Source organism: Puma concolor, chromosome A3, assembly GCF_028749965.1.
Source record: "Puma concolor isolate L17-30 chromosome A3, mPumCon1.1.hap2, whole genome shotgun sequence".
NCBI lineage: Eukaryota > Metazoa > Chordata > Mammalia > Carnivora > Felidae > Puma > Puma concolor.
The window spans coordinates 36,072,763-36,089,604 of record NC_141669.1 but is presented as its reverse complement, the minus strand read 5'-3'; the positions used below and the strand labels follow the sequence as shown (position 1 = coordinate 36,089,604).

General features: G+C 44.3%; 1 protein-coding gene across 9 annotated transcripts; it reads left to right on the top strand.

The window, feature by feature from the left end:
* Positions 1 to 1,708: 1,708 nt before the first annotated feature.
* LOC112864146 (uncharacterized) lies at positions 1,709 to 16,446 on the top strand. Of its 9 annotated transcripts, XM_086700512.1 has the most exons (8): positions 1,748 to 1,772; positions 2,729 to 2,789; positions 4,328 to 4,736; positions 6,227 to 6,311; positions 7,797 to 7,923; positions 10,346 to 10,459; positions 11,711 to 13,226; positions 15,950 to 16,446. In XM_086700512.1, exons 4-7 carry the CDS (start codon positions 6,279 to 6,281, stop codon positions 12,766 to 12,768), a joined length of 1,332 nt encoding a protein of 443 aa, XP_086556638.1. In that variant the 5' UTR covers positions 1,748 to 1,772; positions 2,729 to 2,789; positions 4,328 to 4,736; positions 6,227 to 6,278; the 3' UTR covers positions 12,769 to 13,226; positions 15,950 to 16,446. The 9 variants fall into 9 exon arrangements, with proteins under 9 accessions (XP_086556639.1, XP_086556642.1, XP_086556643.1 ...); XM_086700513.1 differs by lacking the exon at positions 2,729 to 2,789 and having other exon boundaries at positions 1,709 to 1,772; XM_086700516.1 differs by lacking the exon at positions 2,729 to 2,789 and having other exon boundaries at positions 1,728 to 1,772; positions 4,677 to 4,736.
* The last annotated feature ends 396 nt before the right edge of the window (positions 16,447 to 16,842 follow it).

Below are 16,842 nucleotides of genomic sequence, written 5' to 3'. Positions count from 1 at the left end.
GCCTCAGGATTATCTGCCCTTGAAGTGGGGAGCATTTATCTACTGGCTCCCGTCCCCCATTGGCTAAGTGTTGCTGCATGAACATCAAGGCTTGCTGTAGTCATCCCCTGTGGCAGAGTCAGAGAGTAACTCCAGGGAGGAAAGTGAAAAGTGTGGGGTACGACCAAGGCAAGGGGTTATCTGATTATGTTTGTGCAAATGTGGTTGCTGCAGCATGGCTGGGGTAAAATGTGGGCCAAGAGAATATGAGGTAGTGTGCCCAAGGTGTTTGGTATAAGGGTAGAGAGTGAGCCCATTTGAATATAATGAGCTTGAGATGTTTGTGAAATATCCAGACATATGTAGGAATGTTCTGCAGGCAGACTGAACCTGAAAAGAGTGATTTCATATATATGGATGATACCTGAAACCATATAGGTGGTGGGAAATAGCTTATGAAGGTAGAGTGTTGGAAGAGACTAGGATCTAGGATAGGTCCTTGAAGAACACAGATTTAATGGGCATGAAAAGAGGAAGAGTCCATAAAAGAAGAGTAAATGGAAGAGACTAGGTAGGTAAGAGAAACACTAGGTGAGAGCAGGTTAACAGGAAAGACTTTCAAGAAAGGGAATAGTCAAAAAGTGTTCAATGTTGTCAAGTGGTCAAGAAAACCAAAGCATTAGGGGCGCCTGGGTGGCTCAGTCGGTTGAGCATCCGACTTCGGCTCAGGTCATGATCTCACAGCTCGTGAGTTTGGGCCCCGCGTCGGGCTCGGTGCTAACAGCTCAGGGCCTGGAGCCTGCTTCGGATTCTGTGTCTCCCTCTCTCTCTGCCCCTAACCCACTCGCATTCTGTCTCTGTCTCTCTCAAAAATAAATAAACATTAAAAAAAAAAAGAAAGCCAAAGCATTACCCACCCCCCACCCCCTGATTTGTCGATAACTTGGATGGTGGCGCCAAAGCCATATTGGAATGAATTTGGTTAAGGAATGGGTGGAGAGGAAGGTAAACATAGTAAGTATCTTCAATGCTGAGTAGTTTCGCTTTGATAAAAAGGAGAGGTTAAGATTGGTAGCTGGAGGGGGATGTGAAACGAAGAGAATATTTCTTTTAAAATGTAAGAGATGTAAAAAAAAAAAAAGTAAGAGATGTGAACATGTATCAGGACGCCTTCGGGTACAGCAGATAGAAAATGCTTCCTCAACTTGCTTAAGCCACAAGGGACTTTATTAACTAACATAATTGCAAAGCCCAGATGTATCTCTGTTTATTGTTCTAATTGGAGAGGGCAGTAGAATGAACGTGAAGAAAGGCAAATTTGTATTTCTGATTACAGGCGAGTATGGGAATTCTCTCTCAAGTTTTCTCCGCTCCACCCCCACTCGGAAAGCGAGGGAGATGAAGCAGCAGGTGCCTGAAGAGAGTAGAGGTTGCAAATATCCTCCTGGATAGAAAACTGCCTAAGAAACAGAGGCATCCTTGGTAGGGGTCCGCCTGGGGCAAGCGAACAGGGAGGGCCAAGAGACAGCCTTGGTTCTTCACTTTTTTTTTTAACTACATTTTCTTTCTATTTTACTACATTTACTACATTTCTTCCCTTCATTTTTACTACAAGTGTCACCTTCCACCTTTTGAATGACGCGCGCGACTACCCCTGTCGTACCTCAGGAGGCGGGGCCTCCGAAAACCCGCCCCGAGGCCTTCTGGGAATCGTAGTTTTCCGAGGGCACTTTGCGCAGGCGCTCTGTGGTCCTGCTCCTCGTGGGGCCGCCGGGAGCCGGTTGGCGCCCAAGGTGAGGACCAGGGGTTGGGTGTGGTGGGAGCCGTGGCTGCGGCGAGAGGAAGGTGTTGAAGAACGGGCCGGGAAGGAAGTTGGGCTGCGAGGCGCGGTGACGTGAGGGTGGAACCGAAATGGGGTGTTTGGAACTATCCTTGGCCGCTGCTCCCAGGCTGACCTTGATCCGACCTGCAGCGGGGAAGGGGAGGAGGCGCCAGCTGCAGGCCCGGCGCGACTCAGGTTGACGACATGGGTGCGAAGTGAAGTGAGACGTCGGTAGCCTGGCCCCGCAGTGTGAGATGACGTGCGCTGGGGTGCGCAGGGCCGCGCTCCGCAGTGTGTATCCGCCGGGTAGAATGGCGCATTTCCTCCCGAGGCGGTCCTTCCCCTGCTTGGGAAGTGCTGGGGGCTCAGTACACCAGGATTGAACTGACTCCGCTGAATCCTGCTGGTCCATCCTTCCCGGAAAGCCCCTCAATTACTCATTTCGGTTCCCTGGGCCAGGGTTTCAACCCCTTGCACCCGGCTTCTTGGAGCTGTCCAGTGGCGCTCCCTCTTTGAGAGCTGCTTTCCAACACCAACTAGACTTTCTTGCAAAACTTGGTATTTCAATTAGTCTGCAAAGATTTCTGGAGTACTAAGTATGTGGAAGTAGCTTTCTTAGTGTGAGGAAAGCAAGATTTGACTCCCAAGATTTGCCTACTTGGAAAGATAAAGATACAAATAACTGTAGTATAAGATAGTATACACCAGGTGATTGAATCAGAAATCTGAGCGTTCAAAGACGGTAATGACCCTGAGTCTTTGTTTTGTGATGTGGATCAATTTGGTTATGGATTGGAAAAGAGTTTATAGGCTTGGCTAGAAACATCCACAGCTTATTTTAATGATACTGGCAGGCATCTTAAGATTAATGCCACCCTTTTGGTTCTGTGAGCCACACTGGATGCTGTGTCCTCTATGTACCCCCAGGACTCAAAAGAGCTCTTAAGAGGAGAGGTCTGGTAGCAGAACGTGAACAATGAAACCTCAGGTAAGAAGGTAGAAGATTGGTTTTGCTCCCTGTCTTAGGTCTCTTTGGGTTGCAAACTGCAGAAACCCCACTCAAACTAGTAGAAGGGGGATTCATTTTGAGGATGCTTGGTTAGGTCACGGAACCCAAGGAAAAAGACTGCGGTGTGCTTGTAAACTGCAACTGGGGACAGAACAAAAAAATTCAGGACCCTCTCTTAACCCCTTGCCTTTACTTCTGTTTGTACTTCTGTTTTATATTTCCCTGTCACTGCTGACTGGCTTTTTCTGCTCTCAGATGGCATGACAAAATGTGACTGTCAAGTGCTCCCAGGTTTTCATGCCCTCAAGGGGAGCCTCATGAGAGGCTGACCTCTTTTTCTTGGTTCCACTTCCAAAATGCCAGGGGAAGGATTAATTGGTTCAGATGCCAGTCAGCTTTGGCCAGGAAATAGAGACCGTTTTTAGTAATGTATGGATGTGAATAAAGATATTGCCTTGAAAAGTGTGAAGTATTGGCAGAGCTCCAGAGACAGAACAGTAGATGCTTCTTGTTGCCTGTCATTCACCTTGAAATACAACTACTAAGAAAATCACTCTGTAAAGAGTGGTAGGCCTGTCCTGGCCATAGTTCATGTCTCTGAGAACTGCTCTTCATTGTGCTCCTTGGCAATGGCTGAGTGGGCAAGAGGTGGAAACGTGATCTAAGGTCATTAGCCTCTCAATGGCTAACAACCACAAAGGTCTTGAGAATTCTAAGTAGGAGACACAGAGACCATGGCCACTTAATTGTGGGTGTTAGAGCAATAAACTCAGGAGGGCTGGGAGTTAAAGACCTTATTGAACCTTGTCCGTACAGAGAAGAATGTTCCGAGAACATTCCTCTGAGAACTCAGAACATTCTCTTGGGGGATGAAGAGGTGCATGACCCATGTAGCCCTTGGTGGCTTGGTTCCAGCACCATTCTCATTTGTGGTCACCTCCAGGCACATGTCAGATGGCCTGCGTACACAGAAATTATCAATGTAATCTTGCTGTTGGCCATTCTAAATGTCCAAGATGGTATATCCAGGTTCTCTATCAAGATACGTTGCTCTATCTTGATCTCAAGAGCAAGAGATAAAGATGTATGGCACCATCATTATCCTTCAGTATCCAGCAGGATACACAAGTCTATTCATGAAAAAAAAAATCTGATTGGTAGTGGATCACCATCATAATTGGAGTCCAGAAGATAGTGCCAAATGTGACTTATCCTACTGGTTTGTATGGATTATATTACATAGAGTCAGCCTTGGATGAGTACTATTGGGTCCCTTTACCCTCTTTCTTTTTCTAGTCTTTTGCCCTCCCTACTGGATACCGACTACATTTTTAACAGTCTTTGTAATAAAACCCTGAGAGAATGTTATTCTGGCATTCCCTGTGGACAGGGAAGTTTGGGGAGATCGTTGTTCCCGGCTCTGCTCCTGGAAGGATTTTTCAGATCCTTTGAATAAAGCTTCTGTTAGGTAAATGAATCTTTTTCTTGAGAATAGTATTCCCTCTCCTGTCTTCCAGTTGCTGTTATGTCACAGATTGTCTCCATGTCAGGCCCAAAGATCAGAAGGCCGGGAGAGAAGAGGATGGAGATTCTTCCTCCTGTTTCGGACATATAGTTACACTGTGTGGTCTGCCTTGATACTTGACTGCTGGGCTTTTAAGACTCACCCCTCCTTCTTGCCCTTGTGTCTCACACCTGGACAAGCTGATAAGGAAGTCTGAATGCTCTCTCCTTGGGCATTGGTGGGGGATTCCAATCACACAAGCCCCTTCCTGTGGGCATGTGGGCACGCTCACCCTGGCCCTGCCCCCTAACCACAATAAAGACCAGGCTGGTCTCCTTTTCTCCTTTCCTCCTCCTCTCTAGAGCCATTTTGGACCTATTGAGAGACCGGCTCTGCTCTCTCCAGAGACCTCAATGACATAAGTAATAAACCTTTTTATATACTTGGTCTGTGTTTGTGCATGTGGCATCATCATTCTCAATATTGAAACCAAACTTCGCGTGGGGTCTGTCTCTGCAGGTGACCATTGCACTCTGGACACCCTAGCTCTCTAGCTAATCCTGTATTTCCCATGGGCTTCTGTGATGCCAGCCAGTGCTGTAGGGGCAGCGGTCAGTCAGTCCATCCCGGTTGGTCCTGCTGCCCCTTTTGCTGGAGAAGCAATTGTATTCAGTTCTGGACTGAATTGAATAGCTGGGTATCATTTTGCATATAGCCTCCTAGTTCTATGGAAACTTTAAAAATGACTCTAACAGGGGCCTCTGGCTGGCTCAGTCAGAGGAGCATGCGACTCTTGATCTCAGGGTCATGCGTTCAAGCCCCACGTTGGGTATAGAGATTACTAAATAATAAACTTAAAAAAATGGACTCTAACCAAAAAAAGATGACCCTAAAGAAACTGGCTGGAATTTCTAGCATTTGGTGTTTGACTCCATTTCTTGTGTTGTTGTTGTTGCTGTTGTTGTTTAATTTTTTTTTAAGTTTGTTTCTCTTTGAGAGAGAGAAAGAGCACAAGCATGTGCGTGTGAGTGGGGGAGGGGCAGGGAGAGAGGGAGAGAGAGAGAATCCCAAGCAGGCTCTGCACTGTCAGTGCAGAGCCCGACTCAGGACTCAATCTCAGGAACTGTGAGATCATGACCTGAGCTGAAATCGAGGGTTGAATGTTTAACCAACTGAGCCACCCAGGTGCCCCTGACTCCATTTCTTGATTGGATAGGACCCAGTCACTTCTTGAACCTCTACTTGGGAACTTTGGCAATCAGGAAAGAATTAGGACAGGAGGCCAGTGCTCTTCATCCCAGTAGGGGACAGATGTCATGAGGCCTAGATGCTGTTTAATTACAGTATCCTTATAATGTCCATTGTATCCTAAAAATAACACCGTAGCTTGCTTGAACATATTTCTGGCCTCAGAACTAAACAAAACTTGACTAATAACACTAATACACGAATTTGCTTTTGCTTTTTTATTCTGGACCATATAGGCTCCACATTAGCCTTTAAAAAAATGCTAGTATAAGCCTCCTTCTGGTCATCTTGAATTTAAAAGTCAGATTGAGTTATTTATTAAGTTGCTTATTTGTGTCAAAATACTACAGAGCACAATGCTTATTATAGATTTATAAAATGGAGTAAAAATTGACTTCATTGTAAACTATTTGATTTTTAATAGTTTTCTGATATGGGAACAGAGCTCTGTTCCCAGGAAGCTGCTAACTCAGGAACAGAGTTGTGGCACTATCCGTAATTTCCATCTCCTGGGAAAGGGTAAATTTACTTCTAGGCTTGCTTTGCTCTTAGTGGGGTATTGAGCATAAGAACTGTTTCACACCTAACGGATATGTAGGGATTTTTAGTCTGGGTCAGATAACTATGAAATGGGAGTGGTCTCTTTTCATGTTTCCTTCTCTAGCTCTGCCAACTCTGACCTGGGCCTTTTCCAAGAGGACATAGTAGAGGAGAGAATGGCAGCTGTACCTCTAACAGCCAGATGGCAGGTGAGTTGGATTTTCTTCAGTCCAGAGCCTTGAGATTGGTCTCATTTTGGTAGAAGTGGTGCTCTATAGAAAAGACTAGTACCCTTTCTGGCTTCAGATTCTCTCCCTTCTCACCATACAACAAAGCTGTAGGGATCTTCCTTCTAAAGTTTTTTTTTTTTTTTTTTTTTAATTTTTTTCAACATTTATTTATTTTTTGGGACAGAGAGAGACAGAGCATGAACAGGGGAGGGGCAGAGAGAGAGGGAGACACAGAATCGGAAACAGGCTCCAGGCTCTGAGCCATCAGCCCGGAGCCCGACGCGGGGCTCGAACTCACGGACCGCGAGATCGTGACCTGGCTGAAGTCGGACGCTTAACCGACTGCGCCACCCAGGCGCCCCCCTTTTTTTTTTTTTTTTAACATTTATTCATTTTTGAGATTGCGAGAGGCAGAGCATGAGCAGCGGAGGGGCAGAGAGAGAGACACAGAATCGGAAGCAGGCTCCAGGCTCTGAGCTGTCAGCACAGAGCCCGATGCGGGGCTCGAACTCACAGACCATGAGATCATGACCTGAGCTGAAGTCGGATGCCCAACCAGCTGAGCCACCCAGGTGCCCCGGGGTCTTCCTTCTAGATGGCCCTTCATAAGGCCTTGATGACCAGCCCCGTCCTGTGTTTTGTAATGGTGGGGAAGCCGAGAATTGAGGCAGTTCTGCCCTTAGCAATGGCTCAGGGAGTGCTTAGAGAACTTTCATGAGAATTTAAAACTTCTGAATCCTCTAGTCTGGAATATTATCTTCCTTTCAAAGGGACACCATATTTTTTATCCTTTTTCTTCAGTTTTAGCTCTTACAAGTATCCTCTGTTCTTTGTACACTCATCATAGATCTTCCCTTGACTTGAGAACCTGTTGTTCAAACTGAGATCTCATGGATCCATGAGTGTTAGGGCTGAAAGGGAATTTAAAGATCATCTAATCTAATTCTTTAATTGATCGTTTAAAAAATTGAGGCCAGTAACAGTGTCCCTGAAGTTTGGAGGCTTTGTCACGGATATGATGACATGAGACCATCACCAAGAGTTTCAAGCCTCAGGTCACAGACCTGTACATCTTACTTAAAATATCCAGTGCCCTTACATCATCAAAACAGTTTCTTTTTTAATTCCATGTGTCTTCCAGTGCTGTAGTCTTTTTTTTTTTTTTTTTTAATTTTTTTTTCAACGTTTATTTATTTTTGGGACAGAGAGAGACAGAGCATGAACGGGGGAGGGGCAGAGAGAGAGGGAGACACAGAATCGGAAACAGGCTCCAGGCTCGGAGCCATCAGCCCAGAGCCTGACGCGGGGCTCGAACTCACGGACCGCGAGATCGTGACCTGGCTGAAGTCGGACGCTTAACCGACTGCGCCACCCAGGCGCCCCTCAGTGCTGTAGTCTTTACTCTTCCTCAGTGAGACGTAAAAGAAGGCACGTAGGTGAGTAAGAACATGTTTGTCTTTTCAGAAGTCACTTAAGTTTAAGGATGTGGCTGTGAAGTTCTCAAAGGATGAGTGGAAGCAGCTGGTCCCTACTCAGAGGGCTCTTTACAGGGAGGTGATGCTGGAGAATTATCAGGGTTTTGTTTCTTTGGGTAAGTATGACTTTCATCAATGACTCAGAATCTGCCATTGGGTGTGTGTGTAGAGAATATGCCCCCCCCCCTTTTTTTAAAGTGTATTTATTTATTTTTGAGAGAGGGGAGAGGGAGAGGGAGAGAGAGAGAGAAGGAGAGAGAGAGAATCCCAAGCAGGTTCTATGCTCAGTGTGGAACCCAACATGGGGCTCAATCTCACTACTGTGAGATCATGACCTGAACCAAAATCAAGAGTCGGACGCTTAACTGACTGAGCCACCCAGGTGTCCCTGGCCCTTCTTTACTTACTGGGGCAGAATTGTGCATCTTTAGATAGATCCCTAGCAAAGGTACAAGTGGTTTGTGAATTTATTTACCTTTCGTTGTTTGCTTGTATTTAACTAATGGCTGTCAGTACTATCAGTAAATGGTCCTTTTGATCTGGATAGAGTCTGAAGGATAAGTGAAGTTTGGTCTGAGACTCTAGCTTTAAGCAAAAAATTGTGTTAAATAAAATGGTAAATGGGTACCCCTTTTTCTGGGAATTGTCCTAAGGGGGAAAAATCAGATAAATGTTTATCCCTGTTTTGGCTAAAATTGTGAAACAATGGAAACAGCACAGGTACTTGTTAGTAGGGATTGAGGTAAATAAACCATTGTACATCCATAACGGGCTATAGTATAGGATGGGCCTTGACCATGAATGATATTTATAGAGTTAGAAAGATATTAATGATATGTTGTTAAATGATAAAAGCAGGCTACAAAATGACTGGAACTTGAGTACATTCACAACATATATCTATATGCATAGAAAAGTGGAAGAATCTACACCAAAATTTTACCCCTAATTGTCTTTGACTAGTAGACTTACAAGTGACTTTTTCTCTTTTTTATATTTCTTAATGGTCTACAATGAACATTACATATTTTTTTAACGTTCATTTATTTTGAGAGAGAGAGCATGAGCAGGGGAGGGGCAGAGAGAGAGGGAGAGAGAGAGAATCCCAAGCAGGCTATGTGCTGTCAGCATATAGCTCCTCATGGGCTCAATCCCATGAATGGTAAAATCATGACCTAAGCCAAAATCAAGAGTCAGGCGCTTAACCAACTGAGCCACCCAGGTGCCCTGAACATAACATATTAAAAAAAAATTTTTTTTAACATTTATTCATTTTTGAGAGACAGAAAAAGACAGAGCATGAGCGGGGAAGGGGCAGAGAAAGAGGGAGAAACAGAATCTGAAGTAGGCTCCAGGCTCCAAGCTGTCAGTGCAGAGCCCAACGTGGGGCTCAAACTCACGGAGTGTGAGATCATGACCTGAGCTGAAGTCGGACGCTTAACCGACTGAGCCACCCAGGCGCCCCGAGGAAACATTTTTAAATGCATAGAGTGATTTACATCATATTTAGTATGGTGGGTACCTCAGTAGGGGAAGGGAGAGGGGATGAAGGAGGGGCTTCAATTTTAGTGTTAATGTCAAGTTAGATGGTGGGTTCGTAGCTTTTTGTTTTAGTCTTTATGCTTTTTTGTATGTCTTAAACATTTAGTATTGCATTTTAAATTTTTTTTTTCAACGTTTATTTATTTTTGGGACAGAGAGAGACAGAGCATGAACGGGGGAGGGGCAGAGAGAGAGGGAGACACAGAATCGGAAACAGGCTCCAGGCTCTGAGCCATCAGCCCAGAGCCCGACGCGGGGCTTGAACTCACAGACCGCAAGATCGTGACCTGGCTGAAGTCGGATGCTTAACCGACTGCGCCACCCAGGCGCCCCTAGTATTGCATTTTAAAACATAAATATAGAAAATGTATGTATGTCACCATATAAATTTATATTATATAACATTTATAAATGTCATTACTTTCAATCATCAAAAACCAAAGACATTATAATTCGTTTTTTAAGGATTTCTAAAAAATTGTTCACTGATATTTTTAGTTTTAAGTGTTTAGTATTAACTGCACATAAGTTGAGTCATATTTCTTAAACTATTCCAGTTTGATTTGTTAGTTGCTTCAAATTCAGTATAATTGCATGGAAGTATAGATACAAATCTATTCTTTAAGAAACTACAAAAAAAGATGGGGTAGCTTCTTCACCTTAGTTCCTTGAGGTGCAGAACCTTCTCCATATTCCACTTCTCTAAGCTAAGAATTTTCCCTCAACTCTTAATACTAGTTCCATCTTGGGGTGGTGCCTCCTACATCAGAGAAAAATTAGTGAACTACTTCAATAGATCTAATTCAGATTTTCTAGAAAGTCAGTACCGACTTCCCTTTAGAGAAGAAGAATTAGCATCTTATTTTAGGAATTAGCATATGATTTTTGGATACTGCCATTTTCCTATCTAGAGAATAAGGGGATTTTATTAAACCCTGGGATGGTTGTGAATTTCCATCCCAAACAGCCATTTCTCATTTTGTCCTTTGTGAGCAGGACTTCTAGTTCCTAAACCTGATGTGATTTTCCAGTTGAAAAGAGGTGAAGAGCCATGGAAACTTGATTTTCAGGAAGATGAAGAAAGAGAAGTCCCAGGAATTACTTATTTAGGTATGTGTAAACTAGGCGGATAGGATTTCGATAGACAGTTCACTTGCAGAGACCATTCCTCAGGACCTCTTAGGCCTGTGGAGATGTTCACTGCTTTTGTGTGGAACAGTCATCCCCCAGATAGCCATGTGGCTTTCCTGTCACCCGTTTCAAGTTTTTGCTCAAATGTGCTGCCTTCTCAGTCAGCCCTGCCCTGATGACCCTATCTTTAATTGCAATCTCTCCATCACCTTCCCCTCCCCAGCCCCTGCACTATCTAGCTCTCTTCCCAGTCTGTCTTCCTAACATACTGTATTTTTTTACTTCTTTATTTTGTTTACTGTCTGTCCATACCTGCCCACTAATTAAAATGTAAAATCCATCAGAGGTTTTGTATCGTTCACTAATGTATCCCCAACGTTTTGAATAGTACCTGGTACATCGCCCGCACTCAGGTATTTGTCAGATGAATGAACAGGTTGCGAGGGGGTTGGGGGAAGGTTGAGACCTATCTATAATGAACTCTGATAACACTTTTTTATCTTTCCTACTTATCCTTTACCATATCTCCTTCCTCTTCCTTGAAAAACCGTTCAGTAGTCATTGACAGTTCACTTTCTCAGGTCCAGGCTGGCCTCTCCACTTACTCTCTGCTGTTTAAACTCATTGACCTGCAATAAACTGCCTGGTCATTTCCATGCTTCTTTGTGTATAGCCTACTTTTCTGCATGGATCTCTCCCTGAAATGCTCTTCTTTTGGCTGTTCTCATGGTTACCATATCTTTCAGAGCTCAGCTTAACTGTCACTTCCAGATGACCGTTCTTAAGTTTTTCCTCTAAAGAAGACCCCACTCCAACTTCTGTTCATTATTTTCTTCACTGGACTTACCACCATCTGTGGTGTTTTATTTGTTTTTTTCTTTGTCTCCTGTCGTGTTGAATATAAGCATCATGAGGGCAGGGACCATGTCTGGTCTTGTTCATTAGAGTCCCAGTGACTTCTATTGTGCCTCGCACTTTGTAGGCACCTAGAAAATATATAACGAATGAATAACAGAAACTTGTTTAGTGGGCGAAATGACCACCTTCCACTTCCATCTCTGTTCCTCTGTTTTCCTCTGCCATTTTTCAGCCTCTCTCTGATGCTTTGCTTTTGACGAGTTACAATAAACCAGGAAGTATTTTGTATTCATTCTTTTCTGAACAAAGATAATGTTCTCTTTTTCACTAGCACTAAGACCCAGTCATATCTATATTTTCTATTTGTTTCAGACCAGAATGCTAGACTTGAGAGCTGGGACTCAACTAAAAGCCAGGATATTTCTAAAAAAGGAAAGTTGCAAAAGACACTAATGGAAAAACTCAGAAAAGATGGTCCTCTGGGTCCTGCACTTGGCTCAGAAAACCTCAGGGGCACAAAGAAAGAACATCTATCGGGGGAGATTTTGAAGAAATCCTCCCCCAAGGAGGACTCCAGGCAAAGATCCACTCCTGCCAAGAAAACCAACAGTAAGGGGAGAAACTTTGAATGCAGCCTATGTGGGAAGACCTTATATAACCACTTATCCCTCACTCGCCATCAAAGGACTCACACCGGAGAGAAGCCCTACAACTGTAAAGAATGCGGGAAAGCCTTCAGCTATAGAAGTAGTCTTAAGAAACATCTGATGTCTCACACTGGGAAGAGCCCCTTTGAATGCAACGAATGTGGGAAAACTTTCTATGACCGATTAACCCTTACTGAACACCAGCGAACTCATACCGGAGAGAAGCCCTTTAAATGTAACGAATGTGGCAAGGCTTTCTTTGTCCGCTCATCTTTTACTCGCCATCGGAGAATTCATACTGGAGAAAGTCCTTATGAGTGCACAGAATGTGGGAAATCCTTTAGCCAGAAGAGCATCCTCGCTCGCCACAAGCTCACTCACACTGGAGAGCGGCCTTATGAATGCGAGGGCTGTGGCAAAGCCCTGTTTGACCGCTCCTCCCTCATTCGCCACCGGAGAGCACACACTGGAGAGACCCCTTTTGAATGTAATGAGTGTGGGAAAGTTTTCTTTGACCGCTCGTCCCTTAATCAGCATCAGAAAATTCATAGCGGAGACAAGCCCTATGAGTGCACTGAATGTGGGAAAGCCTTCCTTCAGAAAAGACGACTTACTCAGCATCAGAGAGTGCACACTGGAGAAAAGCCCTACGAGTGCAGCGTGTGCGGGAAGGTGTTCAGTTGTAAGTCATCTATCATCCAACATCAGCGACGTTATGCCAGGCAGCCGTCAGAATGTCACAGAGGTGCTCCAGCCCGGCAGGGGGCCCCCACAGAGACTTAAGATGCTTTTATGCAAGATAATGAAGATTTGTGTTTGAGCACCTTCTAACTACCGCATATTCTCATGTCTCCATTTGGTACTAGAGTCTCAATAAATAGTCTTAATGGACCGTGCCATAGACTTCCACTGGGATGCCTCATACTTAATATAATACCCCGAGGATCCCCAAGTTGGTCAGAAGCTCTCCAATCAATATGTTTTGTAAGTGTTCGAAGGGGACCCAGAGATAAGCATTGTATGTTTGTATTTATTTATTTATTTATTTATTTATTTATTTATGTATAATTAATTAATTTTTTTAATTTCTAGACCACTCCATAAGAACAGGAACTAGTTCATACCTGTGAGCTGCTGTGATGCCTGCCACTTATTATATATTTTCTCAATGAATGAATACCTGTCTAGTCACGAGAACTTGAGTCCTCAATCAAAAGCACTCTCCAGAACTAGAGACTTCAGTAAGAAAATTAACATGAAGCTAATACATCTGTAGGACTGTAAATACCTTCATGATAATTGTGCTATTAGCTCTTAATCTACTCTTCTTTGAGGTTCCTGGAGTCCTGGTTTGGGTATGCCCTGTTCTTCACTAGGGACATCATCCAGCATCAGTTGGCTCTTCTGAACTTTGGCTCTTCTGCCCTCTAATCTGACCCTGAACTTTGGCTCTTCTGCCCTCTAACCTGACCTTTGGTCTCTAGTAGACTAACCCATCACCCTTGTTTCCAGGTTAGCAGTTGTGTTTTTGTGTTACATGTGTTTAGTCTCATTGATAACTAAAATTCCTTAGTGTAGCTCTGCCATTCCATCCATATTTTGACATAACACCTTCCCTTTCTCACAATGTATTCGTGTATAAATGCTGAAGGGAAAGAATATTTATGCCGAAAGTTCTCAGTCCAGTTGCAAGCCAGCTACAGCCATGGCAGCTGGGTGGGGTTCCAGGCTGAAGAAGTCAGCCACAGTGAACCAGGAGATGGCGCTATGTCTAATCTCAAAGAATATCACAAAGCAAAGTTAACTCCAGGCATAGGTCATCCATGAGCAGTCCTCCTTTAGTACTAAAGCAGCATACATGAGGCTGTAGCTGAGAGCCGGGCCACCGGGTCTATGAGACATGATGTCCTCCTTGCCCTCAACATCAGTATCTGTGAAACCAAAATGCAGACTGTCCTATCCACACCTACACAGTGGAGGCAGAGATTGGCTTCCTCACACCTACATCTTGAGAATTCCTGCTTAGTAATAAAGCAGTAATTCCTTGGAGCAGCTGAGAGAACATGAACACCAAGATGAGGACAGGTTCCTCGTGTCTAGGTGTGTTTTTTAAAAAGCACAGTTCTTTTCTTTTCTTTTTTATTTTTTTACGTTTTTTCAATGTTTTCATTTTATTAAAAAAAATTTTTTTTAATGTTTATTTATTTTTGACAGAGAGAAAGAGAGAGAGACAGAGCATGAGTGGGGGAGGGGCAGAGAGAGAGGGAGACCCAGAATCCGAAGCAGGCTCCAGGCTCTGAGCTGTCAGCACAGACCCCGATGCGGGGCTCGAACTCACAGACCGTGAGGTCATGACCTGAGCCGAAGTTGGACACTCAACCGACTGAGCCACACAGGCGCCCCTCATTTTATTTTTTAGAGAGACAGAGTGCAAGCGGGGGCAGAGGCACAGAATCCAAAGCAGGCTCCAGGCCCTGAGCTGTCAGCACAGAGCCTGACGCAGGTTTCGAAGTCACGAACCGTGAGATCATGACCTGAGCCGAAGTCGGGTGCTTAACAGACTGAACCACCCAGGTGCCCCCAGTTCTTTTCTTTTCTTTTTTTTTAAGTAGGCTCCACACCCAATGTCAGGCTTGAACTCACAACCCCAAGATGAGAGTTGCACACTTGGGGTGCCTGGGTAGCTCAGTCAATTAAGCGTCTGGCTCTTGGTTTTGACTCAGGTCGTGATCTCCCAGTTCATGAGTTTGAGCCCTGCATCAAGCTCTGTGCTGGCAGTGCAAAGCCTGCTTGGGATTCTCTCTCTTTCCCCCTCTCTGCCCCTCCCCTGATTGCACTCTCTTTCTCTCTCTCTCTCTCTCTCTCTCTCTCTCTCTCTCTCTCTCTCTCAAATAAATAAACTTAAAAAGAGTCACATACTCCAAGAGTCACACCAAATAAGCCAGCGAGGCACCCCTATTTTAATTTCTTGTACCATATTGTCATTACAATCGATGAAGGATAGAGAATGAGCATGACGCTCTCTTCTTTCATCTTGTTAATGGGCAGGAACCTGGAACCTTAGAAAGGACAAATGGAGTTAATAGTGAAGCCCAATAGCAGAGGCCACAAAAGAATCAGTCCCCATGATGATCAAAGATCTCATGTCCAACCTGCTAAACATGCCATAAGTATCCTGTAAAGATGTGGATTCCTTTCCTTCCCTTCACACGTGTCTAAAACCTATGCAAAGTCTGCAGAAGAGGCAATTGACCAAATAAACTAGGATCAACTTATTGAGCCACTTTATAGAACCTCATGATTAAGCAACCTTGCAATAGCTAGTGTTGATAATAAGCATTAACTAATGCTTACTGTGGCAGAAGCCGTTAGTTGCCTAAGTTGTACTTTTTTTCGTCCTTAACAATAGGAAATCCAAGGCTCTTCTGAGCACAGCAGAGTGCTCAGCTTTATTTCTCAGCCTGTCTTGTAGTGAGGTATGGCTAGTCAGACCAATGAAATACTGATATATCAAATGTCAGGCCAGTAATGTATTGATGTGTCAAATATCAAGCAAATGATACGTTAGTATAATTGGAATTTGTTGGACAGGACTTTTGGGGACACCTTCAAAGGGAGGGACAGCTTAAAAAAAAAAAAAAAAGCTTTTGCTTTTGCTCTTCCTTCTTCTCTACCTGGAATGTGGATTTAGTGGCTGGAATTTCAGCAGCCATCTTGTGACTTTGAGGATATAAGCCATGCCTGAAGGATGGGAAGGGAGAAAAGCAAAAGACTTCTGATCCTTGGTGATCTTATGAAGACTCCATACCAGCTCTGGACTGCCTAATCCTAATCTTGAATGAGAGAAAATAAACCCTTATGTATTTAACCACTATATTCACAGCCAAAGGAAATTCCTGTTAAAAGTTGACGGGCGGAAGGAATTTAACTGATCAGATTCCTCCTGTTTACCCCACACTTTCAGGTTGCATCATCCAGCCACCCCTAGAGAGGCCAGATCCCAAGCCATTGTGTGGCACTTCAGCAAGCCTGGAAGTGGTGCAAGGAACCAGAAACTGGAGCTGTGCAGTTGTCTGGGCTGTGGCAAGCAACGGGGAGAGACTGGCACTCCCAGCAGATAACTGTACAGCTGGAGGTGGTGCAATCAAATGTCCGAGTTAGTTCATAGGTTCTGGCAGCTGAGTTGGAGCAAAGAGCTGAGGATATGTGCCCAAAGGTAACATGTAACATAACTAGGTACATGACTCAGGCCTGATTTATTGCCTTTGCTATTTCACTCCCAAGTTTGATTGCCTGTCTCACATCTGCCTTCCTCTCTCAGTACCCGAGACCTTTAGCACCTCTCTCTTCTGTTGAATCTCATATCCCTGAAACCTCCATCTGTTTGCCACCCAGATCCTACCTTTACATTTCCGGTTTTGCCCTCTTCCAAGGTCACTAAAGGATTCCTTTTATATCCTCTGCATATCCTTTGATATCTCTCTATATATCAACTTTCACATCAAAGTAAATGGCCTTTAAAGGCAGCTTCTTAAGGAATGCAAAGATACGTTCCTGGTGGGATGTTGTGGCAAACACAGACTAAAGGGAAACAGAAGCCCTCGGTAAATTTAGGAAAACTCAAGGACCATCTACCCTTAAGAGACAATGGGGACTCACTGGGGATTTTTATCTTAAAAAAATAGAGTGGAGTGTTCCAGCTCCACTCTACTGTGGGACACCAATTTATGTGCTTGGGCCAGCTGGTAGTGTCTAGGGCTACCTTATTTCTAAAGTAGGGCCTCTGGGGGCACCTGGGTGGCTCAGTCACTAAAGCATCTGACTCTTGATTTCTGCTCGGGTCATGATTTCATGGTT

Coding starts and splice junctions, on each gene's coding strand:
- LOC112864146 (XM_086700509.1), top strand. CDS start 6,192: ATGGGAGTGGTCTCTTTTCATGTTTCCTTCTCTAGCTCTGCCAACTCT. Junction 6,312..7,796: donor CTCTAACAGCCAGATGGCAG/GTGAGTTGGATT, acceptor TTGTCTTTTCAG/AAGTCACTTAAGTTTAAGGA. Junction 10,460..11,710: donor CCCAGGAATTACTTATTTAG/GTATGTGTAAAC, acceptor TATTTGTTTCAG/ACCAGAATGCTAGACTTGAG.